The following is a 16,057-nucleotide window of genomic DNA, read 5'->3' as shown; positions in this document are numbered from 1 at the left end:
GTGTGTGTGTGTGTGTGTGTGTGTGTGTGTGTGTGTAGTCCACTGAATAGGCCTTTTGCCACCTTATCACTGCACAGTGAGACGTTCCTGTTGACCAGCCCCATCCATGTACATAGAGCATCCGTGTTGATTTTCAAGTGCCCAATGAAAAGATATGAGCAGACATCTAAGGATTTCAGGTATTTGATGAATACCTCCTACTTGAAAGAGAGACTAAATAATCACACAGATAAAAGAAATCCAGAAGCAACAGGGACAATGTAAAGAATAAAATAAAATTTCAAAAAATGTATCATCATAATAATAATCTGAATGTTTTCGTCATGTAAGAGAAAATATTGCATCCAGGAAATAATGGGATGCTGTGAAAAAGTATAACCAGAGAACAATTAGGAGCTCTAAAATGAAAAAAAATATAGTGACTGAAAAAAAAAATCAACAACAGAAGTGCCAAAAGATAAGATCAAGAAAATCTGGCAGAAAATATAGCAAAAGATACAGTGGTATACAGTAGAAAACTTAAGTTTACAAGGTAAATCCAGGAGATACAATAGACTATTAGGAATTCCAGAAGGAGAAATTAGAGAAAATACCAGGAAAATATAATATTTCTGAAATTAAGAGTACTAGCCTCCAGTTTGAAAAGTTCTAGGGTGTGTCCAGCACAATAAATGAAAAAAATCCCTACTCCTACCCACCTTAAATTGAATAATCACAACACCAGGGTATAGAGATGATTTGAAGAAAAGAGATGAGGAGAAAAACAGATGACATAGCAAGTATTAGGAATCATAATGGCACCAAACTCTGTAGTTAGAGAAAACTGAAAAATAACGGACTTTAAAATTCTGAAGGAGAACCATTAATCAACTCAGAAATCTAAACCCAACCAAACTTTCCAAAAAGTGCCAAGGTAGAATAAAGATAATTTTAGATAAGCAAGAAGTAAAAATTAAATTTTTCTTTTCTAAGAAAGTTTTTGAAAGATATGCTTAAGCCAAATGAGCAGTAAACTCAGGAGACTGGAGATGCTGTACAGGGAAGTGGTGAGGAGTTCCTAGGTCATTTTTTTCCTTGTATAGCAGGTGGAAAGCAGTCATTCCCAACCAGAATAGGTGGCAAAAGGCTCCGGGCAAGAATTCTGCAGGGATAAAGATAGACTTGAAACCTTATCTGATGCCGTCAATGTTTTGGAAAATAAGAATGGAAGAATTTTGACAGTTATGATGGGGGATGTGGACAAATTAAAGATAAATACATAGAAAACAAAGCAAATGAAATTCCAGTAAAACCAAAAAATTTGTGTTTTTTTGGAGAGGGTAAGGAAGGTGTACTACTTGGCTCAGCAGATAGCAAAATTTAATTAGCAATGCAAAACACTATTAAGTTAACTTAGTAAAGCCCTTGTGTATAGTTAGAGAAAGTAGTAAAGGAAAATGTGGTGCAAGTGTGATGTAAGAGAACGAAATCTTTTACAACCAACCTAGGGAATTGATATAAAATGCCAAAATGGCAAAAGGAAGACATAGCAGTGTTACAAACACTGCTAGAGACCTACCTGGGGTCCATTCTTCTCCTAACAGAACATATGGTAGCAACATGCTTAGCAAAAAAATTTTATTTCCTTGCCTTTCTTGTCAGTAAGAGTGGTCATTTTATATCAATCTAGCCAGTGATACATGTGACACATGATCAGAAGTCTTTGGGTGGCAGATGCAGCTGAAATGTGTCCTTTGCCCTTCCTCTTCTTGCCTGGAATACAGTTGAATTGCTGGAGGTGCAGCATCCATCTTGAGACACTGAGGTGACAAGGATGAGAGAGAAAGTCATGTGCTAATGAGGGGAGTTAGAGCAGAAAGGTCTCAGATGGGTCTTGATGGCATATTGGGTCGTGTGCCATCCCTGCTTTGCCTCTGGGCTTCTTTTACCTGAGAAAATCCCTGATTTGTTCAGAAAATTGAGATTTATTCAGAAAATTGAGTCGATTGTTCATAAAGTCGAGATTTGTTTAGAAAATTAAGTTGATCAAGCTACATAAGCATAATAGCTAAAAAATATGGTGGTAAATAATGTTTAAAACAGTTAAAATAATTCAGACTGATTGTATGGGGGGATGGGGAGAGTGTGGTAGAAACTGCTGGGTTTTGGTACAATTGATGCTGCAGTGAGCTCAATTTGATGTCTTGGACCACGCATATGTATTAGTTTAATAAACAGATTAATAAGAAAGAAGACTATCTTCCTGCATGGAACACTTTGATATCTTCCTATTTCACTTGAAATAAAATCCAAACTCCTTTAACAGATTCTTCATGATATGGCTGGCCCCGGCCACCTTCCCTCCTCATCTTTCATCCTCTTCCTCCTCGTCTAACCCCCAGCCGCATTACCTTCTTTCAATTTTGTAAAGGCCCTTTTAGTAAATTTGCACATGAAGTTTCCTCTGGCTCATTCAGGAGCCCAGGAGGAAACATGACAGGCGCAAACTTGGTGACCCAGGAGAGTTTAATAAAGGCGAGATTTAAGGAAACCAACATGGGATGATGCAGTACTTTGGGGCCTACAAGGGCAGGGAACCATCCATCCCCAGGCCTGAACCACCTGTATGGAGAAAATCACCTGACAGAACTGTGGCCTTTAGGAGAATAACGCTGATAGCCCACAGGTATTTGAGCACTGAGAGTGCAGTGCTCACTGTTAATTAAAAGGATTGGAGTGGTTGCTATAGGAGAATGTCTCAATGCACATTAGTGTGAAAGCTTGCTTGCGCTATGTAAAAGTCTCTACCCTTCTTGACTGAGTCTCTGGTGGTCACATGATCAGGGCCTCACAGAGCATGTGTTGAGGCCTCACATAGTAAAAGGCTTCTTTTTAAACAAAATTTTGTTGAAGTATAGTTGATTTACAATGTTGTGTTAATTTCAGCTCTACAGCAAGGTGATTCAGTTATACATATATATATATATTCTTTTTCATATTCTTTTCCATTATGGTTTATCACAGGATATTGGATATAGTTCCCTGTGCTATACAGTAGGACCTTGTTGTTTATCCATTCCATATAGAATAGTTTGCATCTGCTAATCCCAGACTCCCACTCCATCCCTTGCCCACCCACTCCCCTTGGCAACCACAAGTCTATTGTCTATGTCTGTGAGTCTGTTTCTGTTTCATAAAAGTTCATTTGTGTCATATTTTAGATTCCACATATAAGTGATATCATATGGTATTTGTCTTTCTCTTTCCGACTTACTTCACTTAGTATGATAATCTCTAGTTCCATCCATGTTGCTGCAAATGGAATTATTTTGTTCTTTTTTGTGGCTAATATTCCATTGTGTGTGTGTGTGTGTGTGTGTGTGTGTATACCACATCTTCTTTATCCATTCATCTGTTGATGGACATTTAGATTGTTTCCATGTCTTGGCTATTGTAAATAGTGCTGCTATGAACATTGAGATGCATGTATCTTTTTGAATTATAGTTTTGTCTGGGTGTATGCCCAGAGTGGGATTGCTGTATCATATGGCAACTCTGAGGAACCTACATACTGTTTTCCATAGTGGCTGTACCAACTTACATTCCCACCAACAGTGCAGGAGGGTTCCCTTTTCTCCACACCCTCTCCAACACTTATTATTTGTAGACTTTAGTAAAAGGCTTCTTGGACACGAGTATCCAAGTTCTCACACAGTTCAGCACTTGAATTTAAAATGAGGGCACAATCAGTATTGACTTGCGAGGTGCCACTGGCAGACTGGCCCGTGAAGATCACCCTGTCATAGCCTCGGTTCCTTGCCCTCCAGAGAGCCGACACCCCTTCACTGGGGAGGATGAGCAGGACAGACAGAGACACCCGGCCCTCCCAGAACAGGGTGAAGCTGACAAGGTAGGTGCTATTGTTGAAGTCTGTCACCTTTCCCGAAGCGCCTGCCTTCAGGGCTGGGGAGGACATCCTGGCCCTCAGGAAATCCCCGCCATATTCCTTGCTGCGTCCCAAGTGGTTCCTCACCTCCAGCAGGACGTCTAGCTGATCCCCCCTGCAGTATGTGTCTCGAGGGCTGAGGAGGGTGGCTTTGCTGTGTGTGGCGCTGGTGGTGGAGCTCACGTGGGTGAAGGGTCTGGGTGGGATCAGCTGGTCTAGTTTCTCCTTGATCCCCTTTATTCTCAGCTCAGTCTCTGTTGGTGAAACTGCTGGATCCAGTGGTACTTCATGGTGTAAGACCATTTTGAAGGTATTTCTGTGATGCATAAGGGAGGCATCTCTTATTCACACCAAACTTGAAATGACAAAGACTGAGACATATTCTGTGTACACAGCTGAGCCTGTCTCTGTTAACCTTAAGGTTGGATTTATATCTTTATTAATATATTACCACCAAAGAGTCCAGTCCAGGAATTTCCATAATTAAAGTGCAGAAAGCTTTTGGTAAAACCTATGTGTCAGTTGTTCCATTACTATTCCACTACTATTCCATAGGCTATTAAAGCCCATTAAAAAATATTTAAAGATATTAAAAGAATTCTTTTGATTAAGAAGTGGTTACAACAGTACATTGAAAGAATTAAATATTAAGAAATATTTCACTATGTGTCCTAATAAAATGAAAAATCATAATAAAAAATAAACATTTTTAATAGTGAAATGTCAAGTTTTTTTGGTAGGTACCGCATAAACAAGGTACAGAATTAAAAAGATACAAAATGGAAAGAAGTATGGAAGGAGCCTCCCTCTTTCATTCCTGTCTCCTGCCGCACAGTTTTCCTCCCAGGATTAATCACTCTTATCTCTTTTATAAATATCTTTCCAGAGCCTATGTATATATACACGTGTGTGCACATACACACACACACTACATATATTCTCTTTTCTTTTTACGTAAATGGTAACATTATATGCATTGTTCTGTGCCTTGCTTTTTAATGTAAGGATATATTCTGAATATCTCTTCATTTTAACACATACTGAGCTGCTTCAGTCATCCATTGAGATGGACACCAAGTATTTCATTGAATGGATGTATCATTCTTTAACAGTCACCTGTTGGTGGATGTACAGATTTTCCCCATTTTCTGCTAATATGGAAATTAATAACCTTGTACATTTACTCGGAAGCGGAATTACTGGGTTGAAATTTAAGGGCATTTTTTAATGTGTATGTTCTAAAATATGGAAAGGTTTGTGGGTTTTTTCTTTTGACCACACCACACAGCACGTGGGATCTTAGTTCCCTGACCAGGGATGGAACTCATGCCCCCTGAAGTGGAAGCGCAGAGTATTAACCACTGGACCAGCAGGAAGTCCAGGTTTGTGTTTTCGTTCTCGTAATTATCTTTACATAATATAACAAATATGTGCAATAGATTTACATAACACATTTAATATTCTTTTTTCAGCAATATCTGTTGACTCCCTACCATAAGCAGTGACCAAAATTATTTACACTGTCTTGCCCCAGTTTCCTCCTCTCCACTACTGTATTTTTGTTCTTTAGATTATTTATCTTTGTGTTCACCCTATTTCCTTAAAAGTGTGTGTTTTAATAAAGTTATATGTATTATATGTATAACTATATACAGAATATTCTATATATACTATGATATATATATAGTACTATATACTATATATAATATATATTATCTATAATGTATAGCATATTATACTATAGTATATATAAGTACTATAATAAATATATAATTGTATTATGTATAACTTGTTTATTAAAACACATATTTTTAATATTTATGTATATATATGTGTGTGTACTTATTAGCTTTAAAAAGTATCTTTAAATACCAGGCTGAAAATGATAAAGAAATCTCTCCACCTGCCCTCCACCATCTTTTGTTATTTATAACATTTCTGTGTTATCAGAGTTTATAATATTTGTGTGTCAGAACACACAACATTTATGGTTTTCCACCATAATCTCCCTAGTTTTGTTTTGGTTTTGGTCAGTACTATAGTTTAGTGGATTCAGTAATTGTTGTCATTCTATTTGTAAGAGTTTTTCATCATTTATCCCTTGTTTAACTGAGGCTGGTCTTCTACATTTTAAAAAGAAGTGTTCATAAGGACTATATCACCTGTGTTTGTTGTAATAGTTAGATTTTTTTAAAAAAAGTTTGAATCTATAAATAACCTGAGATTCATTTGATACGTGGTATAAGGTGAGAATACAAATTAACTTGTAATCTCCAGCAGTGTATGATATCTAGAGAAGCAATTTTGCTTATTATTTCTTTAACCTTCAGAAAAACGCAACTGTACAAGGGACAAATTAAGAATTAAAATATGCTTTCCTTCTAGGAAACTGAGACTTCAAACAGAAAAACATGTTCAATGAATTTGAGGATTTAGGGGAGAAAACAGTTCAAGTAATTAGCTACAGAACCTATGTTGGGAAGAAAAGGAAAATTGGGGCCAGGCGGAGTCTTATGAGTTGAAAGAAAATGAAAGAATCAAGGAAACAGTGCCTGGGACATAAAAGGCTTCAAGACATTTTTGTTTACTGGATTAGTGAGTGAATTCAAGGTGTAATGAGAGGGAGAGTACAGGCATACCTTGGAGATATTACAGATTTAATTCCAGATTGCAACAAAGCGAATATCTGCCTTAAAGTGAGTCACGTGAATTGTTTTCCCACTCCATATGAAAGTTATGTTTACACTATACTGTCATCTCTTAAGTGTGCCATAGCATTATGTCTAAAAAAACAATGTCCATACCTTAATTAAAAAATACTTTATTCTGGGCTTCCCTGGTGGCGCAGTGGTTGAGAGTCCTCCTGCCGATGCAGGGGACGCGGGTTCGTGACCCGGTCCGGGAAGATTCCACATGCCGCGGAGCGGCTGGGTCCGTGAGCCATGGCCGCTGAGCCTGTGCGGCTCCAGACTTTCTTGCTAAAAGTGCTAACCATCATCCTGCCTTCAGTGAGTTGTCATCTTTTGGCTGGTAGGGGGTCTTGCCCTGACGTTGATGGCTGCTGACTGATCAGGGGGGCGTTATTAATTGGCCTAATTTCAATACTGTTGTGTCTCAGAATAGAGAGGCCCGAGGAGAGGAAGAGAGGGGAATAGCTGGTGGGTGGACCAGCTGGAACACACACAACACTTATCAATTAAGTTCATTGTCTTATATGGGTGCAGTTTGTGGTTCCCCCAAACAATTATAAGAGTAACATAAAGATCACTGGTCATATATTGCCATAACCAATAAAATAATAATGAAAAAGTTTTAAATATTGCAAGAATGACCAAGATGTGACGCAGAGATACCAAGTGAGCAAATGCTGTGGGAAAAATGGCACCAATAGACTTGCTCAAGTCAGAGTTGCCACAAACCTTCGATTTGTAAAAAATGCAATATCTGGACTTCCCTGGTGGCCCAGTAGTTGAGACTTCGCCTTCAAATGCAGGGGGTGCGGGTTCAATCCCTGGTCAGCGAATTAAGATCCCACATGGCTCGGGGCCAAAAAACCAAAACATAAAACAGAAACAATATTGTAACAAATTCAATAAAGACTTTAAACTTGGTCCACGTTAAAAAAAATAACTTAAAAAATGCAATCTCTGCAAAGTGCAATAAAGCAAAGTGCAATAAAACAAGATATGCCTGTATTAAGTGTCTGTGGCTAAAAAGTGTGAGATACCAGTTGGGTGATAACAAGGTTCCAGGTGTGGCCTGCACAGTGTGTTGTCAAGATATATTAGATATGAAGGTCCCTGGTATGTAGAAAGAAAAAAATCACCAGAAGGCTTGAGGTTTGCATTGATTTGGATGTGGGATCTAAATTCTTTCTGGGCAATGGAAGAATTTTTTGGGAGGCGATGAAGACTTAACCAGCTACATAATTACTTTGTGAATATGAGGAAACAATCAGCTCTATGAGGTAAGTCCTATGTTATAGTTATTTCATAGATTAGGAAATGAAGCAGGAAGATATTAACTAATTTGCCTATGGCCATAAGAGGAATAACTGCCAAAGTCAAGATACAAGTCCAGGCAATCTGACTCTCAAGCTTGTGATCTGACCATACTGCAGCCCCACCTCCAAGTGTGTGCGTGTGTGTGTGGTGGTGGTGGGGGGGCAGGTGTTGTTCGTTTATGTGACTGTGACCCTAGGGGATGGTGCAGAGGCTGAGCAGCATGATACTCCTAGATTTGGTCACATCAACCAGAGCCTGTCCTGTAGGGCAGCTCAGGGAGCTCTGGAGTCTGTCCTGCATGTGTAGTTTAGAAGGAGACTGTTCCATTCCATAGTTACCCTCCTCCCCTAAGACTGAGCTGGGTCGCAAGGGGAGGAGACTGAAAAATTTTTGAAACTCTTAGGCATTTCAGAAACTGTGATATTTCTTTAAAAGGTACTGGACAATTTATCCAGTTGTTCAACAGACATTTTAGAATCTGTCTTTACTAAGCATAGTAAGGGGCATTCAAAGCAAGATCCCTACTCAAGAGTAATATAAAATTTAGTTGGGGACACAGGTTAAGGCAAAGTCAGTTTAACTCTATCCATCTCATTTACTTTAGTCTCTCAAGTTACAAAATTGGGTGTTAACAACTGAGGGAATATTAAATCTTTCCCAATTAAAAAAACTTTCCCACCCTCAGTATATCACCAGGCAATTTAATGCCATGTTCTTGGTCTGACCTGGGATAGGCTGAATTCTGAGAGAGGTTTTATTGAGAAAGTGCAGAACCTGAACCTTTAAAAAAAAAATCTTTGTGGAATTCTTCAGTTGTAAAGATGATCCATACATGTAGCCCTAATATAGGTGCTAGCAGTGTTTTACGAATCATCTTATTTGAAAACAAAGCAGACAAGGGAGGGCCTGCATACTAAGGCACATGGAAGACGAGCCCTTTTGTACATGCTGTTCCTTCCAGAACGCTTTCCCTCTAGGTTGCTCCCTTTGTAACCCTTCTTTTGCGTCCCTGAATTCTACTCATTTTCTGGTATTATTTCAGATATTACTTCCTCCAGAAGCATTCTCTGGACTCAATGCTGGGGGGTGACTCTGTTTCCCCTAGCATCCTTTCGTAGCAGGTATCACACTGTATTGCAATAGTTTGATACTGACTGGTATTCTCTCTTGTTTAACATTATGTCCACACCCCGAGGCCGCCATATAATAGTTGTTGAGTAAACAAGTGTTCATTTAATGAATGATTGTCAGAGCAGAACCTCGTTCTTCCTACAGTTGCTTCAATATCTTCTTCTTTTTTTAAAAAAAATTAATTAATTAATTTATTTTTGGCTGCATTGGGTCTTCGTTGCTGTGCACGAGGCGGGGCTACTCTTCATTGTGGTGCGTGGGCTTCTCATTGCGGTGGCTTCTCTTGTTGCGGAGCACAGGCTCTAGGCGTGAGGGCTTCAGTAGTTGTGGTGCACGGGCTCAGTAGTTGTGGCTCACAGGCTTTAGCATGCAGGCTGTTGTGGCACACGGGCTTAGTTGCTCCATGGCATGTGGGATCTTCCCGGACCAGGGCTCAAACCCGTGTCCCCTGCGTTGGCAGGCGGATTCTTAACCACTGTGCCACCAGGGAAGTCCCTCAATATCTTCTTGATGGGGATCTTTTAGGTTCTCAGTATGTGTCATTAGCATAATCAAAAGGAGGGAAATCAAAGACAAGGTGATTGCATTGCAAGTGGCTGCATGTAAATTTTTGGAGAAAACTCAACTCTTTTCTCCAAGGATCCCTGGTTCCTTTTAGTGAGGAAGGCTTCTTAGAGACCACAGTCTAGGTGCTAGGAGTGATTATTGCTAATGGGTTATTTTTGCTTCTGGGCCTTTTCACTGGATAGAGCTAGGAAATATGTCTATTTGAAAATAAAAAGAATCATGAGCTTATACAGATGTTTCCAATTCAATTTTTGAAAAGTTTGTTTTAACGTCTTTAATTTTTTTTACTTGCATTTTTCTTTTTCACTAAAAACTCCATTTCCTGATATCACTAACATAAAAATTTGCCTTATCCAATAAAATGTAAAAAACAGTTACAAAATAATAATATCAGTATTAGTTCTAATAAAAAGACTGTTGTGTGAAACTTGGGATTTTTTTCTAGCTCTATGTATCCTTAGAATATATTCAACCATGGAAATACAGTCAAAATGCTGTGTTCTTAAGTCTCTGAAACACAGAAAAACATAGTTTTGTGTCACCCACTTGACTTACAGCTAGGTTTATTTATTTACTTATTTTTTCATTTTTAGGAATTTTTTTCTTTTTGGTTTAATGTTTTTAATACATAAATCATATATATGGTTCCAAAACCAAAACTATGTAACAAAGTATAAAAGAGTCTTGCTTCTATGCATGTCCCTTCTACTCTGAATTCTGCATGCCTTTATGGATTAACTTATTATTTTTCATCCAATGGTTCTGTTGTTGTTATTGCAGTTATAAGCAAATACAGCTGTGTCTATCCTTCCCTTTTAATTACCTAAGAGGTTGCACACTATGTACTGCAACTTTTCTCATTTACAGTATATCCTGAGACTAACAACATTAGTTTGTAGAGCTCTCCCTATTCCTTTTTATGGTGGCATTGTGTTATCTTGAGAAGATGTATCATAATCTGTTTGGTCCCCTATAGATGCACATTTTGTTTGTTTTCCAACTTTTTGATATCACAAACAGTGCTCCAATGAATAATCTGTGTAGAGTTGTTTCATAGTTTTGTTAGTGTCTTTGAGAATGCTGGGTCAAAAGGTAAATACATATGTACTTTTTCCAAATATTGCCAAATTTCTCTCCACCGGGGCTGTACCATTTTGAATTCCCATCAGTGATGTCTGAGAATGACTGTTTCTCCACAGTCTCTTCAATATCATATGTTTTCAAACTTTGGAATTTTTATCATCTTGATAGAAGAGAAATGGTATCTTGTGTAGTTTGGATATATATTTCCTGTTCTGTGTTTAAGGGCCATTTTCATTTCTTCAACTAAATTGCCTACTCTTATCTTTTTCTAATTTTTCTATCTGGGCCTTTTTCTTTTCAATTTTAAGAACTTTTTATATAATAGGCATAATAGTTTTTTGTCAAGGATGTAAGTTGCAAGTGTTTTTTCTCTATTTGCAATTTATCTTTTTTTTTTTTTTTTTTTTTTGCGGTACGTGGGCCTCTCAGTGCTGTGGCCTCTCCCATTGTGGAGCACAGGCTCCGGACGCGCAGGCTCAGCAGCCATGGCTCACGGGCCCAGCTGCTCTGCGGCATGTGGGATCCTCCCGGACCGGGGCACGAACCCATGTCCTCTGCATCGGCAGGCGGACTCTCAACCACTGCGCCACCAGGGAAGCCCTGTAATTTATCTTTTGACTCTGCTTATGGTTTTCGGGGGGACATGTAAAATGTTTTTATTTTTACATAGTCTGACTTATCAATCTGGGGTTTTAAGTTATCTGGACACAGAGAAAAGAGAAAGTACTTTATTCTATGTATTACAAATGTCTTTTCACAGTTTTTGGTTTATTTTTTTGCTCTCTTAATGGTATCTTTTGATAGCTGTTCCTGATTTTAATGTACTAAAACTTACCAGTATTTCCCCTTCTGATTAGTGTCTTTGGAATTCAGTCTAAGAAAACATTCTACCTGGAAGTCATAAAGTTATTTTCTTATATTATCTTCAACAGTCCAGGAACTATTTATTACTGTGCTGATCAAAGTATGCTTTGAGGACCTGTGCTAATTCTGAACTGTTTTTTTACTGGTCCATGATGAGACAAGTACAGAGATTGAGAGTATGCATTCAGAAACTTTTATGGTGATGTGACATTACATGGCATGCAAGAGGACTCATCTTGCTGATAGTTCTGGTGTGATTGAACTCATGTGGTGAGTCAGGCATCTGAGATTTTGGATATTTTTAAAAACATGGCTCTTTTAAAAAAATAATTAATTTATGGCTGCATTGGGTCTTAGTTGCTGTGCGCATGGGCTTTCTCTAGTTGCGGCGAGCTGGGGCTAATCTTCGTTGCGGTGCACAGGCTTCTCATCCCGGTGACTTTTTGTGCAGAGCACCGGCTCTAGGCATGCGGGCTCCAGTAGTTGTGACATGTGGGCTCTAGAGCACAGGCTCAGTAGTTGTGGTGCACGGTCTTAGTTGCTCCGCGGCATGTAGAATATTCCTGGACCAGGGATTGAACCTGTGTCCCCTGCATTGGCAGGCAGATTCTTAACCACTGCACCACCAGGGAAGTCCAAAAACGTGGCTCTTTACTACAGAGAGTGTGAGATGTATTCTTCGAGAAGCTTGATTGCTTTGCTTTTCGCATTTATGTCTATGATCTCCCAAGGACTGTAGGGGTCCAATTTTATTTTTCCCATATGGGTACCCTGTTTTCCCAGAACTATTTATTGAAAAGGGTCACTCACTGCTTCCCTCACTGCTCTGCAATGGTCTATTTGTCAGGAGCCAAGAGTTCTCTTCTCTGTATTCTGTTTCATTTGTCATGTTTCTCTTTGCACCAGTACCACACTGTCATAATTCTATAAATAGCTTTAAAATAAGTATTGATATCTGGAAAAGTAAGTTCTGTAACCTTCTTTTTTTAGAAGTATCTTGATATTTTTGGCCCTTTGAACTTTCTTAGAAATTTTAGAATCATATTGTCAAATTATGCATGTGCACACAGATACACACACACACACAACCTGTTCAGATTTTGTTTGGAATTGTGTTGCATTTATAGGTCTGTTTAGTCTTTCAATTTGTGGCTGGAGAGTGGTATGTGTGTGTGTGTGTGTGTGTGTGTGTGTGTGTGTGTATCTTACACATTGTTGTATTTATTCCTATCTTTTGGGTTACTCAGTGTTTTTGATAGTTCACTGAGTTGTACTTTTAAGTTTTGTGTACACTCCTAAATATATTGTTATGTTTTACAATAGTGATGGTTTTAAAACATGCATTTACAATAGGTCAAAAGTCCCAAATTTCTAAAATTAAATATAGTACAACATAAGATACCATGGGATTTTAATTATATTTTCTAATCATCTATTGCTACTATGAGGGAAATTATTAATTTTTGTATGTTGAGCTTGTATTAGGTCACCTTCTAAATTTTTATATTTAGCTCTTTTTTTAAAGAGAATGTTTTTTTTAAAGAGAATGTTTCTTAAAGTGAGTGATCAGATAACCAGAACAGTTACTTCTGTTCTTTCTGAAACATACAGCCAGGACACTGTTGAATAGAAATAGTGACAGGCATTCATGTTTTCTTCCTGACCTTAGTAAGAAACGTTTGTTATGTTTCATTCACTAAGTGATGTTTATTGTAGTTTTCTGGTAGATAAATTTTAAGTTACGGGAGCTTTCTTCTCTTCCTAGTTTGTTACTAGTTTTCCCCTCAACTTCCAAAGAATTTGTGTTCAAGTCTATCAAGATTTTTGTTTTAAACTAGGTGCTGGCAAACTATGGCCTAGAGGTCAAATACGTTTTACCACTTTTTTTGGGGGGACCCGTCATCTAAAAATGGTTTTTGCATTTTTAAAAAGTTGGGTAAAAATCAAAAGAAGAATAAAACTATATGAAATTCAAAATTCAATATCCATAAATGACGTTTTATTGGAACACAGCCATACTCATTCGTTTACATGTTGTCTTGGCTACATTTATGCTTTCATGCTACAACGGCAGAGTTGAGCAATTGTGACAGAGGTAATGGCCTGCAAAGCCTAAAACATTGACTATCTAGCCCTTTACAGAAAACGTTAAATAACCCCTGTTTTAGACCATCATGATGATCACTTTTATTCTCTTTTACCCTACTAAAGTATCAGATAGGATGCTTTCCTCCACAAGTAATAGAAATCATGACCCAAATTTTACTTACAGAATAAAAACATTCACATGTAGACAAGCTCTGGGCATGGCATAATCATTCTTCATGTCTGTTTTTTTGGCTTTGCAGCCTATATTGGTTGTCTTTGTTCTTAAGTGTCCTCCCTGCCCAGATGGAATCTTTTAAATTTGATTTTCTTTGTCCCTAAAATAAGTAAAACTTCTCTGACAATACAAATAGGATTATTTGCCAACTGGTTCCTAGGGATTTTGTATGTTGTTTTAACAAATGTAGTTTAAGTACATGTTAGTCTGATTTCCAATCATATGATCAGGTGTGTGGATACTATTGGTGCCATATGCAGTGGTGCTATCCTAGGTATCAATGACACCTACATTGAAATTTTTGAAAATGTCCTTCCTGGTAAGATATTGAATGTTAACCGTGGATGTCTCCAAACTTCTTTGTGTCTATGTGTATCTCCCTGATGTTTTCTGTTTTGAGGATCATTTTAGTGTCTGGGCTTCTTAGGAATAGTCATTCAATAGCCTTTCCGACACTGATGGCCCTGCGAATGAAAATGTCAACGCGGAAGGGTCTGAAGTGCTAGCCAAATGGTGATGGCTGTGTTTCTTTGATGATGATGGCTGATATCTGGTCAGTTTCCTGGGATATAATCCTCATCTATCACAGAATAGGAAGGTGATAAAAGGGTAGCTATATTTTCCCCACTGACTCGGAATGTGTCTGTCTTTCTGTATCCAGAGGGAATTGTTTCTTAAAAATTCTAGTTCCATGAAGATAAAAAATTTTAGTGCTGATAAAAAAATAAATAAACCTTTTAACTAGAAGGACATGATTAATATTTTTAAAAAGAATATCCTACCATTTCAAATGCTCACCCATCAAGATTATTTCTGACTGGATCTTCCCTACTCTCCAGGGTAGAGTACCTGTTCATATGTGTGAAGTGTCAATCAAAATGTAAAGTTTTCATTGGAATTTATAAACAGGAACAACATTTCTTCTGAAAGAGGGAATACAATATATTCTAAATTAAAAGGCTCAAATCTAGAAAGATAAGTGAAGTTGAAAATAAAACAGCCAAAATGAGAGAATACTTATTAAAAGTATTATTAAATACTTATTAAAAGTATTTTTATACCAGCCTGAATTTAATACTTATTAAATACTTAATACTTATTAAATACTTATTAAAAGTATTTTTATACCAGCCTGAATTTCTAAAAGAATATAAAATAGTTACATACTTTTTACAGCTTTGAGTAGGTAGTGCGTCCACTACCACAGGGTAGAGTCCCCCAGGAGGTAAATGAGTTTTCCTTTTAAACATCCATTTATCTTAATTGTATTAACTGAATCTTGAAGTTCTATCATTTCTTTGCCATCTTTGCTGATGCTGTGCTGACTTAGGCCTTGGTCTCTAACCTGAATATCACTGGTCTGACAGTTGGTGTCGTTGTATAAAATCACTTACCCTTGTTCAATTAACGAAGCAATAATTTATTTTTTCTATGAACGTTTTTTTCATAGGAATATTTTTAAACATTTAAAAAATAGCTTAAAAATAACATATCCACATTTTAAAAACTTCAAAAAAGCTTAAAATATCTAACTTAAATTCATATTTTTAAATAGGATTTTGCTAAAAGTGACATGCAGCAGGCAACACTAACCAATATTCTTAGATTTTTCCAGTGAGTTCCATTAGAATTACAAGCTCTCTTGGCACATGGTCTGTCTTCCAATGTATCTCAGGTAGCAGTGCACCAAGAGTTTTGCTATGGGGTAACAGAGATCATCAGATTCCTTACCTGTCATGCTTCCTCGTCACTTGCTGTGTCACTTTCCTACCACTAGACCAGTGCTTCGTATTTTGGTTGTTTACATCAGCACTTCTGTACTAATATCATATTCTGTATTAGATAGGAAGAAAATAATAATGACTTAAAAATACAAACCTATTTATCCCTCACATAACAGTCATATAGTGAGCAAGCCAGGGCTAGTATGATGTTGCATGGTGTCAGGGATTCCAGTTCCTTCTGTCTGCTTGTTCTGCTGTTCTTTTTTCAGGGGGGCTGGTGTGATACTCTTAATTTTATTATTCCTTTTACAACTTTACTGAGATTTAATTGGTGTACAACAAAACGCATACACTTAATGTGTACAGTTTGATGAGTTTGAACATATGCATAAACCCATGATGCCATCACCACAATTAAGGTGCTATTCTTAACCTA

The 16,057-nt window shown here is 37.6% G+C and overlaps 1 protein-coding gene and 1 pseudogene across 1 annotated transcript; both read right to left on the bottom strand.

The window, feature by feature from the left end:
* Nucleotides 1-3,608: 3,608 nt before the first annotated feature.
* On the bottom strand, nt 3,609-4,555 carry LOC113607141 (NXPE family member 4-like). The gene has a single exon (XM_027082251.1). It carries the CDS (start codon nt 4,250-4,252, stop codon nt 3,650-3,652), a length of 603 nt encoding a protein of 200 aa, XP_026938052.1. The 5' UTR covers nt 4,253-4,555; the 3' UTR covers nt 3,609-3,649.
* Nucleotides 4,556-12,142: 7,587 nt separating this feature from the next.
* Nucleotides 12,143-14,893, bottom strand: LOC113607139 (NXPE family member 1-like; annotated as a pseudogene).
* Between the last annotated feature and the right edge of the window lie 1,164 nt (nt 14,894-16,057).

This window comes from Aethalodelphis obliquidens, unplaced genomic scaffold (genome assembly GCF_003676395.1).
Source record: "Aethalodelphis obliquidens isolate GAN/ISIS:26980383/991018 unplaced genomic scaffold, ASM367639v1 scaffold46, whole genome shotgun sequence".
Lineage (NCBI taxonomy): Eukaryota > Metazoa > Chordata > Mammalia > Artiodactyla > Delphinidae > Aethalodelphis > Aethalodelphis obliquidens.
Note: the sequence above shows the minus strand (reverse complement) of the source record. Positions and strands in the feature narration are given on the sequence as shown.

Excerpts from the sequence above, each read along its gene's own strand:
- LOC113607141 (XM_027082251.1), bottom strand. The coding sequence starts at position 4,252 with ATGCATCACAGAAATACCTTCAAAATGGTCTTACACCATGAAGTACCA.